Source organism: Camelus dromedarius, chromosome X (genome assembly GCF_036321535.1).
Source record: "Camelus dromedarius isolate mCamDro1 chromosome X, mCamDro1.pat, whole genome shotgun sequence".
NCBI lineage: Eukaryota > Metazoa > Chordata > Mammalia > Artiodactyla > Camelidae > Camelus > Camelus dromedarius.
This window is the reverse complement of record NC_087472.1, coordinates 74587904-74609423: the sequence shown is the minus strand read 5'-3', so window position 1 is coordinate 74609423 and position 21520 is coordinate 74587904. Positions and strand designations below refer to the sequence as shown.

Below are 21520 nucleotides of genomic sequence, written 5' to 3'. Positions count from 1 at the left end.
TTAAAGTTTAATGACAAAAATACATTTTCTTTCTCCTTAAAAAAAGAAAATCAATCAATACAATACACCACATTAATAAAACAAAGGAAAAAACACGATCATTTCAGTTGATGTAGGAAAAGCATTTGGCAAAATCCAACACTCATTTGAGATAAAAACACTCATTTGAGATAAAACTAGAACTAGAAGGGCACTTCCTCAATATGGTAACAGGCCTTTCTGAAAACCAACAGCTAAAATTATACTCAGTAGTGAAAGGCTGTATGCTTTCTCCTAAGATCAAGAATATCCATTTTCACTATTCAACATTGTAATGGAAGTTCTGTCCACAGCAATTAGGCAAGAAAAAGAAACAAAAGGCATTCAAATTAGAAAGGAAGATATAAAACTATATTCTATGTACAGAAAATCCCAAAGAACCTTAAAAAAAATCTATTAAAGCTAATAAGAGAATTCAGCAAATTTGCAGGATAAAATGAGATCAACATATAAAATCCACACACTGTAGTACTGGCATAAGGATAGACATATAGATCAATGGAATAGAACTGAAAGTCCAGAAAGAAACCTATACATCTACACTCAATTTTTGACAAAGGTGCCAAGACCATTCAATGGGGGGGAAGAACAGTCTTTTTAAGAATGAGTGTTTGTATTCTATGTCTATGAGTCTATTTCTGTTTTGTAATTTTGGTTTTTTTTTTAGATTCCATATATGAGCGATCTCATATGGTATTTTTCTTTCTCTTTCTGGCTTACTTCACTTAGAATGACATTCTCCAGTAACATCCATGTTGCTGCAAATGGTGTTATGTTGTTGGTTTTTATGGCTGAATAGTATTCCATTGTATAAATATACCACCACTTCTTTATCCAGTCATCTGTTGATGGACATTTAGGCTGTTTCCATGTCTTGGCTATTGTAAATAGTGCTGCTATGAACATTGGGGTGCACGTGTCATTCTGAAGTAGAGTTCCTTCTGGATACAAGCCCAGGAGTGGGATTCCTGGGTCAAATGGTAAGTCTATTTCTAGTCTTTTGAGGAATCTCCATACTGTTTTCCACAGTGGCTGCACCAAACTGCATTCCCACCAGCAGTGTAGGAGGGTTCCCTTTCTCCACAGCCTCTGCCAGGAGGATGGGGGGTGGGAAGGGACTGGGACTTCAAAATGTAGAATAGATAAACAAGATTGTACTGTGTAGCACAGGGAAATATATACAGGATCTTGTGGTGGCTCAAAGCGAAAGAGAATGTGACAATGAATGTATGTATGTTCATGCATAACTGAAAAATTGTGCTCTACACTGGAATTTGACACAACATTGTAAAATGACTATAACTCAATAAAAAATGTTTATATATATAAAAAAATAAAATATCAGAGCTAGAAAAAATAAAAGAGAAAGGGAAAAAAAAGAACGAGTGTTATACAAAGAGAAATAATAAAAATTCAGTTGATAAGTTAAAATGGAATACTAAAAATTATTCAAATAATCCAAATGAAGGCAGGAAATGAGAAACAGAGGAACAAAAACTAGAGGTAATAAAGAAAAAATAATAAAATGGTAAGCCTTTACCTGAACATACTATTAATTACATTAAATGTTAAATAATCTAAAAATACCAATTAAAAGACAGAGATTATCAATAAGGATTTTTGTAAAACCTCCACTAAATGCTGTCTATAAAAAAATTCACTTTAAATGTAATCATATAGGTGGATTAAAAAATAAAAGAAAATAAAATTAGAAAAAGATGTATCATACTAACACTAATTAAAGAAAGCTGGATTGGTTATATTATCAGACAAAGAACTTCAGACCAAGGAAAATTAGCAAGGATGGAAAGGGTTATAACATAATGACAAGAGGGTGAACTCAACAATAAAACGTAGCAATCTTTATCAGAGCTTCTTCCAACTACACAAAGCAAAAACTGTAGGAACTAAAAGCGGAAATAAATAAATCCTCAATTATACTTGGAGACGTCAACACCTCTCTTAGTAACCAATAAAAAAAGTATACAGAAAATTAGCAAAGATATAGATCATCACCATCAATCAACTTGATATAAATGAAATTTATAGAACGCTCAACCCAACAATAGCAGAATACATTCTTCTCAAGTTCACAATGCACAATTATCAAAGACTAAATCCTGGGTAAAAAAAATTCAAATCTTAATAAATTTTAAATGAAAACAAAAACTGTCCTTTGAAAAGCTCGATTAAACTGACAAGATGCCAGCAAGAATGACAAAGAAAAAAAAGACACAAATTATTAACATCAGGAATGGAAAGGGAGATATCACAAAAGACCTCACACACATTAAAAGGATAATAGGGGAATACTAAAACAACTCTACACTCATAAATTCTACAACTTAGTTAAAATGGACCAATTCCTTGAATTCCACAAACTATCAAAACTCATTCAAGACAAAATAGAAAACCTGAATAATCCCATATCTACTAAAGAAATTCATAGTTAAAATCTAAAAAAGAAATCCCTAGGTCCAGGTGGTTTCACTCAAAAATCCTACTAAACGTTAAAAAAAAAAAAAAAAAAACTAATTCTACCCAATGTCTTCTAAAAAAACAGAAGAGGAGGGAACATTTCCCAACTCATTCTTTCAGACAACATTGCCTGATACCAAAATTAAAGACAGTACAAGAAAAGAAAATTATAGATCAATATCTCACATAGACACAATCATCCTCGATGAAATACTAGTATATCAAATCCAGTAATATATTAAAAAAAATACCATGAGCAGGTAAGATCTAGCTTGTGATCTCAAGTCTGGTTCAATATTTGAAAAATCAATCAATGTAACCCACCATATTAACAGACTAAAGAAGAAAAATACATGATTATTTCCATTGATGGAAATAGAACATCAGGAAAATTCAACACCCATTCATAAAATTGTTTTTAGTAAAACAGGAATAGAAGTGAACTTCCTTAACCTGATAACCTATACAGGTAACATCATAATAGTGAAAAGACTGAATGTTTTCCCTCCTAGGCAAGGGTTTTAGTTCACTCTCACCACATTGTGCTTGAAATCCTAGCCAGAACAAAAAGGCAAGAAGGGGAAAAAATACAGATTGAAAAGAAAGGAATAAAACTGTTCCTACTTGCATATGACAGGACCATCTAGACAAAAAATACCAAGAATATACCAAAAAAAATTCCTAGAATAAATGAGTTTACCAAGGTTGCAGTATGCAGAATTAACACACAAAAATCAATATTTATATACATTAGCAATAAACAATTAGAAACCAAAGGTTAAAAAAAGGTTCCATTTATAGTATCTCCAAAAAATACAGAACTCAGGGATAAACCTAACAAAAAATGTGTAGGATCTGTATGCTGAAAACTATAAAACACTGATGAAAGAAATTTTTAAAAGAGTAAACATAGAGGAATATATCATGTGCATAGTTTAGAAGACTTGATACACCTAAGGTGACAATTCTCTTGCAGTCCTTGTGGAAAACAGTTTGGCAGTTCCTCAAAGAGTTAAACATAGAATTACCATATAATCCAGCAATTCTACTCCTAGGTATATGCCCAAGAGAAATGAAAACATGTGTCCACACAGAAACATGCACACAAATGTCTACAGCAGCATTATTCATAGCAGCCAAAAGGTGGAAATAACCCTAATGCCTGTCATCAGATAAATGCATAAACAAATTGTGATATATCCATACAATGGAATACTATTCAACCATAAAAAGGAATAAAACACGGATACATCCTATAACTTAGATGAATGTGAAAAACATTATGGTAAGTGAAACAAGCCAGACACAAAAGGTCACATACTATACGATTACTTTTATATGACATATCTGTAACAGGTAAATCTATATGGACAGAAAGCAGATTAGTGGTTACCAGCAGATAAGGGGAGAGGGACATGGGGAACAATTACTTAATGGACCCAGGGTATTTTTCTGGGGTGATGAAGATGTCTTAGAACCCTTCACTGGGTGAGTAGATAAAGAAACTGTGGTAGATTCATACAATGGAATACTACTCTTCAATAAAAAGGAATAAGCTATTCATATGCAACAACATGGATGAATCTTAAAGGCATTATACTGAGTAAAAGATGCTAGTCTTAAAATATTACATATTGTATTATGACATTCTGGCAAAGAAAAAGCCACAGTGATGGAGAACAGTGGTTGCCAGGAGTTAGGGGTAGAGGGAGGGCATGACTACTAAGGAGTAACATAAGGGATTTTGTAGGGGGTTCTGTGTTCTACTCATTGTGGTAGTGGTGGTACAGGTGGTTATAAGAATCTAAGTGTATATATATCAACAAAGCACATTTTACTTAATGGCAATTTAAAAAATAAAATTTTAAAAACCTTTTATCGAAAGGAAAGACAGACTGAAAATAAACGACAAGAGCTTTCAACTTGAAATGTTGTACAAAGAATATTAAGAAAAAGGAGTAAAATAAACCAGAAATTAATAGTAAACAAACACTAAACATTACAGTTAGTAAATCATCAAACTAGACAAACTATTACTAAACACCACAGTCAAGACAGCTAATCCCAAAAAGGAAATGTCAACTCAAAATCAGTAATTCTACTAATGTAAATCACCATTAGCAAATTAACAGAGAAAAACTATGAGTTTATATCAAAGGATGCCAAAAAAAATTTGAAAAAATCTAATTCCACTCCCGATTTTAAAGCAAATAAAAACCCCTCAAACTATAGCTAGAGACTCCCCTGAACTTCATGAGAGTAGTCTATCAGAGACCTACAGAGCCCTACATATTGAGTGAACAAACACTGGCGGCATTACCTTTAAAGTCAGGAACAACACAAGGATGCCCGATCACCATTACTATTCTGTTATAAAACTAGAAAATCTAGAGGTGTGAATACTAGAAAGAAAGGGAATGTTATGGGCTGAACTGTGTCCCCCAAAATTTGTATGTTGAATTCCTAACCCTCAGTAATTCAGAATATGACTGTATTTGGCAATAAAGCTTTTAAAGAGGTAATTAAGCTAAAATGAGGCCACTTGAGTGAGCCCTAATCCAATCTGGCTGGTGTCTTTTTTAGACGAGATTAGGCTATACAGAGGGACACCTGGGGCCCATTTGCACAAAGGGACAACCACATGAAAAGGTAGCAAGAAGGAGGTCATCTGCAAGCCAAGGAGAGGCCTCAGGAAAAACCAAGCCTGCTAGCTCTTTGATCTTGTACTTCTAGCTTCCAGAACTGTGAAAAAATTAATTTCTCTTGTTTAAGCCATCCAGTCTGTGGTATTTTGAAATGGAAGCCCTAGTAAACTACAATAGGGGACATAGATTACCTACCTCAAGAGCCCAAGACTGAAAAACTAATAGAACTAGTAAGAGTATAGCAAGGCAATCCAACACAGGATCAATATAGAAAAATCATTTTCCTGCACACTAGCAACAGCCAATTAGAAAATAGATAAAAAAGATGCCATTTTCAATAAGAACTAAACTAAAAAATAAAATACCTAGTAATATACTGAAGAAATAAACTGAAGAAGAGCTATATAAGAAAACCTGGATGAACAGAGAAAGACCATGTCTGAAGATAGAAGGACAAGGTGGCCTGTTTTGTGACTGCTCTTACCCAAAAGGTAAATGGCAGAATGATCCAGAAGTTGCACTGGTTCAAAAGCATTTTTTCCTGGCATGTTGTTTTTAACCAATCAGTGGTGAATTTTCTCATTATTTCAGAGAAAGCCTTAGCTATATATGAAGACCTACACACAAAAGCTAAAAATCCTGCAAATACTGCCTCCCATCAGAGGAAGGACAAATGATGGCTTTGTTTTCTACAAAGTTCAGCTCTGGTGGGAGAGGAGGATGGCTAAGAGTGCAGATGAAGAAGCACTGAAGACACTTGTCCATTTTAAAAACAACAACAAAAAGACTGCTGATGACTAGGCTCTGGATAAGATTTTAATTTGATGAAGTTGGTATCTATCTTAAGCAAATACCCTCAAGAACCTACACCTGGAAGGAGGAAGCCTGAGCCCAGCCAGGGTTTAAGGCTGCAAAGGATCCACTGACTCTGACACTGGGTGCAAATGTCAATGGGCTCTAACTGGGCAAGGATGAGTATTAGGACTGTCATTACCTAGGCCAGTGTTACAGTTTTGAAACCACAGAGATTTCGAGGGGTGTGCTCCAACACTCTTTTTCCTGTAAGCCCTATTATTTTTACTGCACAAATTTTCAAGATGTTTTCAGAAATGCATACATCCCATTAAAGCAGAAAGGCCTCTGATGGAAGATGTCAGTCTCCATAAATTAATCTACATACGCCGTGCAATCCTAATAAAAAGTCCTAGCAGGATTTTTCATGGAATTTGACAAGCTGATTCTATAATCCCTTTGGGCTAGAAAAAAAATCAATAATGGCCTAGAAATTCTGGAAAAATAATAACAAATAGGTGAGTATTTCCTTGTTAAACTGCCTTTCCAGTGCTGCTGGGTAAAGCAAGGACCGGGAAGCAGAGATTGAGTAAGCTGTTTGTTCTGAGGTAGGACTCATTAGACCAGGTCCAGATGTCTTGGCTATAGGTCAGTGTGATTGTATGCTGAAGGCAGGATGTGATAAGCCAGGGAAACTTGACGTGCCCCTAAGACCAATCTCAGTGCAGCCCAGAGATGGTAGGCTTGCTGAATATCTGTGTTCTCCTCAGGTCCAAAGCACGTTCTGCAGAGGGAATTTGCCCTACCAGACTTAAGACCTATAGTAACTAACCTATGTGGTATTGCCATAGCAATGGACAACTGTTTTTATGGAACAGAATATTAATGACATCTAACACACAGCACTTACCATGTGGTGGGAAATGTTCTAAGTACTTTATATATAACTATTTAATCCTCACAACAATCTATGAGGTAGGTACTATTATCACAGAAAAGTTAACTAGTGTGCCCAACGTCACATGGCTATTAAGGAACAGAACTGGGAACAGTAGAAAACCAAATTCACTTATACATCGGAATTTAGAACAGAAGTGAACATCAAATCAGGGGGATAATTCACAAACTAGTCAATAAATGGTATTGGGGCAAATGACTATCCATGTGAGAAAAAAGTTAGATTCTTCCCTCCCACAATTCACAAAACTTATTCCAGAAAAAGAGCTAAAACTTTAAACTTCTATACAAGTTTCAGGTGAAAATATAAGAAAGTCTTTTCACACAAAACATAAAATACAAAAAGTTGATAAAGATGACTATGTAAAAGCTGAAATCTCCAACATGCTTAAAATAACATAAATAAAATTAAAATACAAGCAACAGACTAAAGAAAACACTTTTCAACATTTGTAGAATATATTAAAAAAAAACACTCCAACAAATCTAGACTATATTAAAAGAATGCCTAGAAATCAATAAGAAAAACTAACATCATAATAGAAAAATGAGTGAAAAACTAAATAGATAATTCACAGGAAATGAATAAGGAAGAGCCAATAAAACAAACTGAGACACCATTTTTGCCATCAGATTGGCAAAAATTAAAAAGGCTGATAATATCCACTATGGTAAGGCTTTGTGGAAATAGGTATTTCTCATACACTGCTCATATACTGACCCTTTTGGAGGGAGTATGACACTACTAACATTTATTTTGTACATTCCTTTCAACTCAGCAGGTCTAGCTACCTTAGAGAAATGTTAACTGGCTCATGGGCACAAAAGGTTATTTAAAGGAATTTTCATTGCAGCATTGTTAGTAACATTAAGAAATCAGAAAAAGCCTAAATGTTAATCAGTAGGCAACGGTTAAAGATATGATGGTACATCTATGCTATAGACTACTATGCAACAGGTAGATTTCAATGTATTGATCAAGTAGAGCTCTATGGACTAATGTTGAAAGATATCCAAACAAGTTGTAGAACCACACACACTAAAGGAAACTACACCTCTATGTCTACATATGGGTATAAATACAAAAAACTGAAAGGTATACATCAAACTGAAAACAAAGGTTGTCTTTGGATAACCTTCCTCAGAGGGGGAAGAGTGTTAGTAAAAGGGAATTTTTGCCTTCTCTGTCTTGTTCAAATTTTGGTCAATGAGGATTAATTTTTTTTAAATAACACTAAAATAAAAACCTATAATTAAAGTCAGCTTTACTATATAAAAACGGTGCTTTGTACTTTGTAGTACTCAATACATTTTAGCTTAAAAAAGGAGTCATCTATTCAATGTGACAAGCCCACTAAAAGGTCATTATATACCTTTGTAAGGGATGAACTGAACGACACAACACAAAAGATACAAGTAATGGAAGTAAAATAGGCAAGAGGGAAAAAAGAGTCATCAGCAGTAAAGATTGGACAATGCTAAAAATGGCTAATAGCTATCATTTTTTGAGGGCCTCCCATGAGCAAGGCACTGTACCAGGTGCTCTGTGGAAGCATCATATCTAATTCTTACCATCGACCTGTGAGATATCCACCCCCATTTTACAGATTAAGAAAATATGGCACAGAGAAACCAAATATCTAGGCCTTTGCTCACTATAGGCTCTCCTGGATTAGATTTGGGATTGAGACTGGGGGTAGGGGGAGCCCTTCTGGCCTGGACTCAAGCACTCAGCTGCCCTTACTATACTCTGCATCCTTGAAGCATGCTCCCAAGCTGTCCTGTTCATCCAGACTGGCGTTCTCCTCCTCCTCCTCGCTCTCGGTTCTCCAGTATGCTGGCCGCTTGATGGGCCGCTTCCCTGGGGTGCGCTGGGAAGCAGGACTGCTAGACACTGTGCCCAGCCCACTGCTGGAGCTCCCACTGCTTCGGTCCTGCCCCCCGGTCCACCAGGCCTGCAGGCTGGAGGTAGCTGGTGAGGACGATGAGGACTGCAGGTTGGCCATGCACAGCATGCCCTGGATGGCCTCCTGAGTGCTGGGAGAGGCAGGGGCCTCGCTGCAAAGGACAGAGGAGAAATGCTGAGGGAGCTTCTCTAGTTGTCAGAGGAAACCAGTCATCAGAATAGTCAGCGAGGAGGGACAACAGGTGTGGGGGTCGGGGTGAGAGGAAGGAGGAGAAAACCATCCCAGGTGAAAAACCAGAAATCAAACTAAAGACCAAAACAGTATTAAAGACTGTTTTCATAAAAAGACCACTCCTTCTTGACTCAAGTCTCTCCAGAGACAGCAGGCAAGATGGCAATGAGAGGGGCGCACCTCCCTCCCTGTTTACCCATGCACATTCTTTTCTTTCTTTTCTTTTTTAAACAAGGCCCAGAAAAGGCACCGTTCTCCTTCCATGCTTTTTCCAGACCCTCTTCCAACTTCCAAAGAACCCAAAACTGATTACCCTTGAAATCTGTACATCGCCTCTCGGTCAGATCTTAAGTTCTTTGGGACAGATTTCATATCTACTTTATTCTTTCAGCCCAAATTCCCTGGCTAATTCTTTGTCCCTTTAAATGGCTCAATTAATATCTACTGCTTGGCTGACCCAGCACTTTGGGTGGTGAGCGGGGGTGTGTGTTGTCTGATCACCTAGAAAGGGGAGATCAAAGTCAGTACTCACGTGAGGGCAGCATAGTCAGGTCCCCCCACCTGCCTGCTGGCCTTGAGCAGATCAAGAATTCCACCGGCTCCACTCCCATTCCCAAGCTTGCCTTCGACTCCTTCTACCATGTCCTCATCTGTTGTATAGTCCTCCTATTGGGGAAAGAGGATATCACCTCAGCTGCCCAGCGTTGGTCTGGTAAGGCCCCAGTACAGGGTTGACAGTCTTATTCCTGATACTAGTATCTTTTGAGCACCAAGTGTATACCAAGTACTAAGCAGAATATTCATTCTTTCATGTTATCTCCACAGCATCTTTGTGAGACAAGTATTATAACTCCCATTTTACAGATAAGGAAACTAAGGCTCAATGAAGTTAAATAAGTTGTGTAAAGTCAGAACCAGATATTCCAAATCAGATACTCTTTCCTGCTACATCACATTGCCTTTTATTCTACTCCGTGTTTAAGGATTTTAAAAATATTTCAGCTAAAGTATAATCTTCCATTTATATATTCAGCAGCACTTAGCATACAGCCTTTCACTAAATAAATATTTTGGGAACTGAATGCATAGAATGTCATTCTAGTTGGAAGCGGGGGAGACAATGTGTATTCTGTCTCTGTAACCAGAATGAGCAGAAGACTAGAAACTTGGCAGGATCCTACCTCAATGTCAAACTCAACCTCTCCTGGTTCACGAACTCGGTTGGGGTCAGAGCAAGGCTTCGCACGGGGCAACTTTCGAGGAAATTCTAGAAAAAAATGGAAAGCATTTATCATGAAGCTAAGATTAGCATCTGAGCCAAACACCCAGGGGAAAGAATATAAGACTGTAATTTTCCTGAAAGTAATGACCACAGATGACTAATTTAGACAGGTTAGGAATTAGCTTATAAATAAACCTCTAGAGCAAAGTTACAGGGAAGCCTACAGAAGTGGTAAATCAGAATGTCAACAAGTTAAACCTAAGGTCTTGAGCCTATCGAGGGTACCAAAAACAAATGTGAAATGTGCAGGGCAGGAAAGAAAAAGAGCCAGTACACACTTGGTCTTATTATTAGGGTCGCCTTCTCCTTTCCCAGTCTCTCATCAATCTGTAGTTCATCATCTGAATCCAAGTCAAATTCATCCTCCATCACCGGTTCCGCCACCAGCCTAGCCTTGTCTGCCTTCTTTGAGATCTTGGCTCTCCGAGACTTGGATAAGCTCTTTACCCTCTTGGTACTGGAGAGAGAGGAGGAGTACATAAAAACAGTCATACTCAATATGGTTAAGATGGCAATCCTCCTCAAACTGATCTAGGATACAATGCAATCCTATCTGAATCCAGCTAGTTCTGTAGAAATTAATAAACTGATACTAACATGTATATGGGCATACAAAGGACTAAACATGGCCAAAACACTTTCAAAAAAGAACAAAGCTGGAGGACTTTTACTACTCAGTTTCAAAATTTACTATGAAGCTACAGTAATCAAGGTAGTGTGATATTGGTGTAAGGATAGACATATACATCAATGGAACAGAACTGTGAGTCTAGAACTAGATCCTAAATTTATAGTCAACTGATTTCTTACAAAGGTGCTAAGGTAATTCAGTGGGGAAACAATAGTCTTTTCAACAAATGATGCTGAAGTGGGGAAGGGTATAGCTCAAAGTGGCAGAGCTCATGCATAGCACGCACGAGGTCCTGGGTTAAATTTCCAATACCTTCTCTAAAAAATAAATAAATAAACCTAATTACTTCCCTCCCCTCCCCAAAAAACAAACAAGTAAAAAAAAAAAAACAACAAATGGTGCTGAGGTAACTGAATTATCACATGCAAAGAAATGAATGTGGACTCTTAACTCACATGATACACAAAAATTAACTCAAAATGGATCATAGATCAAAATGTAAATCATAGAGCTTAAACTATAAAGCTTCTAGAAGAAAGTATAGGAAAATATGTTTGTGGCCTGGGATTAGGTAAAATTCAAAATGTTTGTACTTCAAAAGACACCATTATGAAAATGAAAAGACAAGCCACAAACTGGGAGAAAATATTTGTAAATCATTTACCAGGAAAAGGATTTGTATCCAGAATACTTAAATAACTCTTAGAACTCAACAAAAGACAAACAAGTCAACTAAAAAACAAGCAAAAGATCTGAATAGATATTTCTCTAAAAATGATATACAAATGGCCAATAATCACATGAAAAGATGCTCAATATCATTAGTCATTAGGGAAATGCAAATCAAAACCAAAATAAAGGGGGTAGGGTTATAGCTCATTGGTAGAATGCGTGCTTAGCATGCACAACATCCTGGGTTCAATTCCCAGTACCTCCATGAAAAATAAAATTGAAAAAAATTTAAAAATTAAAAGATTTCTAGGAAAAAAAACACAATAACATTTTACATCCATCAGAATGGCTATAATCAAAAAGACAGACAATAACAAGTATTAGCCAGTATATGGAGAAACTCATAATTGCTGGTGGGAGTGTAAAATGGTAGTTGCTTTGGGATAAATTTTGGTAGTTTCTTAAAAAATTAAACAAAGTTACCATATGACCCAAAATTTTACTCATAAGTGAGAAACAAAAACATTTGTCCACACAAAAACTTGTACATAAATGCTCATAGTATTATTATTCATAATAGCCAAATACACTATGACCATCAGTGAAAGAATAAACAAAATGTGGTAAATCCACACAGTGGAATACTATTCAGCAATTAAAAGGAACCAACTAATGATACATTCTACATCATGGATGAACCTCAAAAACATTATTTTAAGTGAAATAAGCCAGACACAAGAGACTACATATTGTATGATTCCAGTTATATGAAATGTCTAGAATCCATAGAGATAGACAGTAAACTAGTGGTTGCTTGGGCCTGGGGATGAGAACCAGGACTGACTGTAAGTGGATATGAAGGATCTTTTTGTGGTGATAGAAATGTTCTAAAATTGGATTGTGGTGATGGTTGCATATTTTTTAGATTTACTAAAAGTCATTTAATTGTACACTTAAAACTGGTTAATATATGGTATTTGAATTATACTTCAAAAAAGCTGTTAAAAATATATAAAGGAAGTGGGAAAAACTCAAAAGTGGCTTAAAAAATCCTGTTACACATGGTAAACAATATTGACCAGTACAAACTGCTGAAATAAACCTTATAGTTAAGAGAAACAAATTTTTGGTAAATCAGTACACCTGACACATTCAGCAAATGGTCATTTGGTGAATTGGCTTTTGGTGAATTACCTGTCATTAAATTGACCTGTTTTCTACCTCATAGGGTTACTGGGAGGATTAAATGAGCTAATAAAGAGACTGACACATGGCAAGTGCCCAATGTTAGCTAATCTTATAATTAAATTCTCTGGGCCTCAACTTTCCCACATTAGTAAAATAGGGATAACAACACTTAACTTCAGGGTTGCTGTGAGGACTGAAGAAAATAATGCAAGTAAGCGGCCAAGACAGAGTCTGACACAGCACGTGCTCAGTAAGTGGAAGCAATTTATACTCGATCTTTTATTAACTTCTAATTATGAAAAATCTCAAACATACACAAAATATTAAAACACTCCCATGTACCTATGACCCAGCTAAGTTTCAGCAATTAACACACAGCCAATCTTGTTTCCTCTACACCTTAGTCTCCACGAAACACGTCATTATTCTAGAAAAAAGACCATAGTATCATATTGTCTGTAAATATTTCTATACGTTGACTCCCTAAGTTCACTTAGCAGCAGCCTCTGGCATGTGCAGGACATAACAGAAGCAGTACACGAAAGACTGGTGGGGAAAGGAAAAATGTCTCATTGTGTCCTCAATAGCCATTATAGGCTGGACCCTTAGGACTCTCAATTTTCTCTTCCCTAGGAGACCAACCATGGGTTCTGGACAAAGGCAATGCTCAACAGTCTTTCTAATCTTATTCTTCAGTAACTAGGTTCTCAAATCACAAGGATAGCTCTGCTGCTTTCAGAATCTGCCCTACTCTTACACTCCCTTTCCCCCTATTTACCAGCCAGGTAGACCTACTACACTCACCCTTGGGATCTAAAGACAGTCTTTTCCTATAAAAATGCTATTAAGGTATCCTTGTTGCTTGTGTTCATACACTGTTCAGACTCTGTACTTGGATCTTGACTGCTCCTGTCTGGTGTTCTGAGTGTCCAGATGGTAACTTTTATTATCTTCCTCTGCCCCCTACATGTTTCAGGGTTTCTGGTGACCTAGTTAGCTTCTGGCCATACCCACAACCATCATCACTACCACCATCATCAGCTTTCACCTCCATCATTGTATTTATAAGAGCTACCATTTTTAAAGCATTTACTATGTGCCAGGACCTGTGATAAGCACTTTACATACATGACCTCATTTAGTCCTCCAACAACCCTAAGGTAAGTTTTATTTATAGAATAGACAAAATGAGGACAGTGAGGGTCAGATTAACCTCTCAAGGTCACCCAGTGAATACGTGTCATAGCTGAGATTCAAACTCGGGGCTGCCTGATTATTCCTAACCCCATGCTTTCTGTCATGAAGAACTTTCATTTTATTCTTTTAGAAAATTGTTAAAAATTATTTTAAGAAAGTAATATACGCTCACTGTACAAAATTCAAAGGCTACTAAAGTGCAAATTTCCTCTCCTGCCTCCCTTATCCTACTTTCCAAAGGTAACTACTGTGACAGGTTTGGTGTGACAAGTATAAAATATGTAACAAATATATTTATTTGTGTGGATGTGTATAAATATCTCTGGAAGGAAATCACTGACATGGGGTGGGGAACTGGGAAACACGGATGGGTGGGAGCAAAATTTTTCACTATGTATTCTTTCACACTTTGAATTTTAAACTGCATAAATTAAATTTTAAACCTCTTCAAAAAAGTTAAATTAAAAATAAAGGAAAATCTTTATGTCACATTTCTATACACACATGTGCATACGTGTCTTTTTAAAAAACTAAAGTGAACTATTTTTATATATTATCTTGTAACCTGATATGTTCACTTAAAATATATTTTGGAAATCTTTCATGTCAATAGATACTAAACTCATTCTTTTTAAGTTACATGGTACTCTAGAGTACCATAATTTATTTGTCCAACCCTTACTGATCAATGTTTCCAATTGCTTATTATAATGATACAGTGAACACTGAACATTTCTCTTTACACACTTGTGCAAATATTTCTGCAAAACAAATACCTAAAAATCTAACTGCAAAAAGTATATGAAAAACAAAAGCTCTTAACCAGTGTGCTATCCTACCTCCTATTCCTGCCAACAGTTTTAATCCGTTGACTTGTTGAAATTTCTACAACTATACAATATTTTTTCTCAGGATTGCCAATTAGTTCCAGACCTCTCCCCAATCCACCCCCATAATTACATAGTTCTCTGTACTAAGCAATGATATCCGATAATACCTGGGTATTTCCCCAAGTACAGTTCCTCCCCAATCCATGCCCCAACCCCAGGTCCCAATTCCATCCCTTATCTTAGTGACATACTGCCACCAACAATCCCAGTATCTCTGTGCTCCTTCTCCCAACCTCACCTGCCATTGGACATCAACAGGGCCAGCGGGCCCTCGTTCCCATCAAGGTCCAAGTCTGGAGAGTCATCATCTGAGTCATTCAAGCAGGTACCAGTGATGTTGAACTGCAGAAGGAGGAGGCTCAGTTGTCAACTGTCTGGGACTCTCATGTGAATCAGGATGGCCAGTTCCCTCCGGTTTCACTGGCTGAGTTTACTGTTAAAACCACCTGAACCAAGGCCTTCTGCTACGCTGTCCCCCACCCCCAACCCAAACGATCGCAGGAGCAGGAGGTTGAGAATGTTAAGACTGGCTCAGGGGATATCTATCAATCTTATAAAACACGTTTCCTTAAAAGAAGGGGAAGCATGTTCACATGCCCATGGAGGGCACCACAATCTTGAAGCAAGGTAGAGCCCTGGAGGAGGGCTTTTTTCAAAAACCTGTTCAAGACTCCAACCTGACACTCATATACCATGTTCTCAAATGTAATTCCCATGCCAGCATTTCAATATTCAGCTCATATTTTCTGAGAAGAGCTCCTGACCATCACCCCTACCCAGATAGAATCATCCCCTCCCGTGTCTCGGGGTCCCCCACACACCCTTGATTGTGGCATCCACAACACTTCATTGCATTCATTTGTTTTTATGCCTATCTTTCTCACTAGCCTGTCAGCCTCTTGAAGGTTATGTCCACAGCACCTATCACAGTGCCCAGCATAGACAAGGTCTCAATAAATGCCTATTAAATGAGTGGGACTGGTAGCCAAACACCAGGGGCCCTAAGGGAGGTGGGAAGACAAGATAGCCTGTCTTTTTGATACCCTGCTCTTCCAAGGGACCCAAAAGGGTTGGGCTGAACCCATGGGCCAGCACCCACCTTTGCTTTCTGGGAAGAGCCTGTCTTCAGTGCCTGATGATTGTATGTATCCATGAGATTATAGCTCAATTGGCCAGCAGGCCCCAAGGCTGAACTCTCCTTGCCCTTTCGCTCTGCCTTCTTGAAGAGTTCCTTGGGCTTCAGGCCTTTCTTCTTTGAACCACTTTTGGAGGGCAGTGACAGCCTGGACATGGATACTGAAGTGGAATGGGCTGGCCTGGTTAAAGGAATGGAGCCGGCTGGGAAGATCCTCTGCAGCCCAAAGATATTGCTCGTCTTCCCAACGTTCTGTTGGAAGATATCCTACAAGAGTGTTAGTACACGATGGGGTTAGAGCTTACTCAAGGGTTCTCTCTACACTAAGAGCAGAGGTCTATTCATGGCACTGGTGGTACTGCCATGAAGGGGCTTACAGATGCTCCACAGATGCACACCCTAGTTTTTGCACAATAAGTCATCAGGAATTTACTGGGTGGCATTTCTTTACCCAGCCATTGACGAGTAAGGAGAAGACGAGCGGAGGAAAAGCCCAGCGCCACTGTCAAAACTGGAGAGAAAAGACGCCAAGAACAGCTGACATGAGACAGAAAATAACTGAGTACTAAACTGTGTGGTTCCAACTCTAAGAACAGCAGGATTTTAGACAAGGAGAGAGGTTCTAGTCCCAATTCTGCTACTAGCTAGCTCTGTGACCAAGGGTCAGTGATCTAACAACTCTGGGGCTCTGTTGGCTCAGCTGTAAAATTAAAGGATTAGACTGGAAAGATGGTTTTCAAAGATGCTCTGTGGCTCCTCTGAGCTTCTTGGGAGGAGCCCTGGGGACTGGAAGTAGGTGGAAGGCAAACAAGAGAAACAAGTGATGCTCTAAGCCTCCCACCTTCATCTTATTCATAGCAGTTAGGCTTTGATTGGTTGTGCATATTGAGCTTCTATGTAAGATCTCATTTGAAAAAAGGGAATTCATTGCTTCAAAACATTTGAAAGCCAATGGAACAGATATGATCCACCTCTAAGTCCTCTTCCAATCAGTCCAAACTTCTGTGTATACAAAACTGGTTTAAGTGGGGAAGAGTCAGAGAAAAGGTAGGCCTTTTAACTAAACCCTGAAGGATTCCAACAGATGGGAGTGGAGGAAAATGAGGTAGGAGGTGGGTAATGTAAGCTATGGTGTAGGCAGTGAAACATGCTGCAAGCAGTGAGGCTAGAAGCCCAACTTCCTAGTAGCTCACTCTGACCACCCTTCAGCATAGATTTAGTGCCTATATCCTGGGCACTAAATGTAACCTTACAGCTTCTGAGCTAAAGGAAAGTTGAAACTTCCCCAAGTTCAATTCTCCTCTGGTGCCTCTGCTACTTCACCAGCCCACACTGAGTTCTCTCTGCTGCAAAGTCTATTAATAACAATGGCTCACATTTATTGAGTACTTACTCTGCCAGGCACTGTGCGAGGGGCTCTATATACATTAGCTCTTAATCCTGACAAAACTGTAAAAAGGTGGTGTTATCCTCACTTTACACATAAGGATATGAGGCTCTGAAAGGCTTGCAAGTGACAGAGCAGGAAACAGAACCCACGTTTCTCTGAATCTCTTACCACTACACCTTACTGCCTCGTGGTATATGCCACCTGTTGAAACATGGCTTTGTAATCATCTTCAACCCGGGAGAACTGTCATTTTGTAGAATGCAGAGACTGAGTCAAAATATTAATAACAACAACTACTACTATGAACTCCACCACCCACAACCACCAAGACCCACCATCAGAATTTACTGAGGACCTATGTGTGCCAAGCACTATACTTCGTGTTCAACCTGTATTACCTTATTTAATCTTCTTAACAACCCCTGAGTAGTTATTAACTATCCCCACTTTAGAGATGAGGAAACTGAGGCTCAGACAGGTTAACTTTGCCCAGGGTCTTCTACTAGACCATGAATTCTCTGTGGGCAGGCACTGTATTATTTATGTATCCTAAGGGCCTAGCCCAACGTGTGGCCCACTTGCAAGGCCCATAATAAGTATATGAATGAATGAATAAATGAATCAATGAGTAGGGTCCTTGGGTAGAGTTTTCCCAACCTTCCCCCTAAGCTCTCATGCCAACTGCAAAAGCCTGACCTGCCATTTGAAACTTGAGCCCTCCCCAAACGCCTCCCCGGCTCCCATGCTTCTTACTTCCACCAGGCGGATCTCCCTAGCCAGATCTTTAATGAGCTGTACGGTCCGTACTGTCTCCGGGATCTCATCCTCATGATCTGGCAGAGCCTGTCAAACAAAAGGCATGAGGAACAAATCCACATAAATGAATGTCTGATTTTCAACAAACTTACCAAGGCAATGCAATGGAGAAAGGATAGTCTCTTTAACAAATGGTACTGGACTGATTAGATATCCAAATGCAAAAAAAGAACTTCATTCCATCTTGCACCAGATACACAGACAAACTCAAAATGGATCATAGGCCTAAATGTCAAATCTAAAACTCTAAACCCTTTAGATGGAAACAGATAAGAAAATCTTTATGACCTCGGGCTAGGCAAAATTTCTTTGGACATAAAAAGCATGAATCATAAAAGAAAAAACTGATAAATTAGACTTATTAAAAAATAAAAACTTTTCTTGGAAAAACACTGTTAAGACAAACCACTAATTGGTAGGAAATATTTGCAAAACATGTATCTGATAAAGGATAGTGTCAAAAGAGTGTGAGGAACTTAGCTGTGGGCTTGAGCCACGCCCCTCAGAAAGTCAAGAACCTCAGGGAGTTGCCTAGGGACAACCCAGCCTCTCCACTTGTGACGAGAGAACTCAGTGCTGAACAGCTACAGGTCCACAGCTAGTTCGCTTACAGCTAGCTTAAGAGTAACCTATTGGTTGTCTCCCTTTTAATTTATTTGCAATCTTATTTACATGTTTATGCAGATAGACCTCTCAAGCTTTTCCTTTGTGATTTCTTCTACCAGTCTGGACTTCACTTCTGTATCCAGAGGACTGATAAAAGTTCCTCAGCATTTCCTCCTTGCTTTCAATGGTTTGATTCTTTTAACTCTTTTAATCTATCTGGAATTTATTTTGGTGGCTGAACAGGAGTGGGGGCTGAGAATCCACATGACCTAGTTGGATAACCTTAAAGGCTCCTCCCAGCCCAGGGGCTCTGGAAAGGTGAAGAAGCAAGTGCATCTCATGGCAGTCATCTGCACCTCACAAAAAACTGCTTCCATGAGTGTGGGTTCCTCAGTTCTGTGTCGTACTCTCCTCCAGCTCCCTTCGGCCATGCTGTTTGGGGCCATCCTTTGGTTCCTGGGGCCATCCTGGTCTGGGACATGAGTGCTTAGGACCTACCCCTCTCCCTCCCTTTCGGTGTTCCTGGGACAGTCACTCTGAAGTTCACTTCATGGGGGGTCGGGTGGGGAAGCAGGGTCAGAGATGAAACCCAAGGTAGCCACAACTGAGGGGTGTGGAAAAATAGAATCAAAGGCTAAGGTCCAGGTGTAGGTGAGCCCAGGGAGCAAGAGAAGGCCCAAAACATGAAGTCCAAGGATGTCTGAGGGGAAGACTGGCAATAGGAAATGGGGAAATTGTGCAAATGGCGCTGGAAAGTCTCCTCAGGCTACTATATGCAGGGGAAGGAGTCTATAAAGAGTATTAGAGGCATAAAAGAATATATTGACATTTCTTCTCTCTTTGCACTTCTAAAAACTGGCTTTTTAAATAAATTCAACCTTTTGAGTAGGTATTTATTCACATAGTTCAAAAAATCAAACAATATAAAAAGATATATATTGAAAAGCCTCAATATATATCTGTCCCTGCCATCAGCACCCCCAGCCTACCCCAACAGGTAACCACTTTTATTAGTTTCTTCTGCATCCCTCCAGATTGTGTCTTCAGGCAAATACTCAGCACACACAAATACACTTCTTGTTTTTCCCCTTTTTTACACATAAGGTAGCACATTATATACACAGTTCTACACCTTTATATGACAAATTCTGGAGATCTTTCCAAATCAGTACATAGAGAGCTCTCTTAATCTCTTTCATAACTGTTTAGCATTAAATTGGATAGATGGATATTGGTATATTCCTAAAAAGCCATTTTGGCGGTATGCATCAAGAGTCCTACATTTTTTCATATACTTTGATCTAGTGATTGCTCTTCTAGGAACTGATCCTGAAGAAACAATCAAGAGATGAGGGACAAAGACTGATGCAAAAAGATATTTACTGCATGATTTTCTACAACTACTCCCCAAATAAGTAAATTAAAAGGAAGTGACAATAAACAAGTATTAAGGTAACAATAGTACATATCTGCAAAAGAATATCATGTAACTATTTAATGTTTGTGAAGAACTTTGGTGACACAGGAAAATTAAGATAAGCCAACCAATTCAGATACAAAATTGTATGTACAGGGTGATAGCAATCATGTCTTAAAAATGCATAATTTAAAAAAAAAAAACAAGAGAAAATATACCCAAATGTTAATGTTAATTCCCTCTGAGTGTTAAATTTACAGGCAAAGTTTTTCCTTCTTTAACACTCTTCTGTATTTTTCAAACTCTCTACAGTAACCATGTATTACTTTTTATAATGAGAAAAAAAGTTAAAAAACATAATCCAAGGAGTCCTAGCCCAGTCCTCCACTCTAATCACAGGAGTCCATAAACCTCCCCCGTCTCTTCTACCTCCCCAAAGGATCTGCCCAAAGCCATTCCCTACGGGGAGTAGACCTCTAAAGTAGATAGATAAATAAGTATATTTACTTCTTTCCTTGTCCAGGCTCTAAAGGCCAAATTCAGGGCTTTGCCACCATGGACGAGGTAGGAAGCAGGGTGTCTCCTGTTTTCTCGCAAACCTAGAGGGGGAAAGAGGAAGGCAGTGTGTCAAAGAAGCCATGCAAGGAATTGAAGGATTTGTTATTTTTTTCAAGCGACCAGAGAAAATGCTCAAGGTTCTGAGCACAACTCCAGATCTCAGTTCTTATAATAGTGTTCATTTCATGAGTACCTTGCATTTGACACCTACTATCTTGTTTAATCCTATACCCAACCCCGTAAGCCAGATTTCATTATCTTCGTTTTATCGTTCAGGAAACTGAGACTCAGTGAGGCAAAGAGACTTAACCAAGGGACACACGTGGTAAGTGCCAAAGCCAGGACTGAAACCATGTCTGTATGAATCTGAGGCCTGTGCTCCTTCTACACTACTCTGCCTTTTGGGTTTCAAAATGTGAACACTCATGGAGGACCATGATTACCACCTACACAGATCTGAAGAACCATTAATGCCTTGTTCTGAGTTACTCCAGGAGGAGGTTATAACAAACAGCCAGATTTAGGCTCAATAAAGAATTTTCTTCTGAACTGAGCTGTTCAGAACAGATAATAAGTAGTTAGTCATCCAGCCTCTGAATGAACATGTAAGTGACAGTCTGCCTAGGTGGCAGAATAAGGGTTTGAGCTATAGTGTAAGAGACTCATTGGCCTCTGAAGTTCTTTGTTAC

The 21520-nt window shown here is 38.5% G+C and overlaps 1 protein-coding gene across 4 annotated transcripts in view; it reads right to left on the bottom strand.

Annotated features, from left to right (window-relative positions):
• PHF8 (PHD finger protein 8) overlaps positions 1-21520 on the bottom strand; it is an 84446-nt gene that overhangs the window by 23702 nt on the left and 39224 nt on the right. For 3 of the 4 annotated variants that reach the window (XM_031445123.2, XM_010985566.3, XM_031445124.2), the window contains 8 exons: positions 20781-20872; positions 18188-18277; positions 16009-16311; positions 15148-15251; positions 10610-10788; positions 10231-10316; positions 9582-9715; positions 8656-8969 (listed from right to left, as the gene is read on the bottom strand). In XM_031445123.2, the coding sequence (XP_031300983.1) occupies positions 8656-8969; positions 9582-9715; positions 10231-10316; positions 10610-10788; positions 15148-15251; positions 16009-16311; positions 18188-18277; positions 20781-20872 (1302 nt within the window). The remainder of the gene's footprint in view (positions 1-8655; positions 8970-9581; positions 9716-10230; positions 10317-10609; positions 10789-15147; positions 15252-16008; positions 16312-18187; positions 18278-20780; positions 20873-21520) is intronic. The other variant, XM_031445125.2, reaches the window with a different exon arrangement.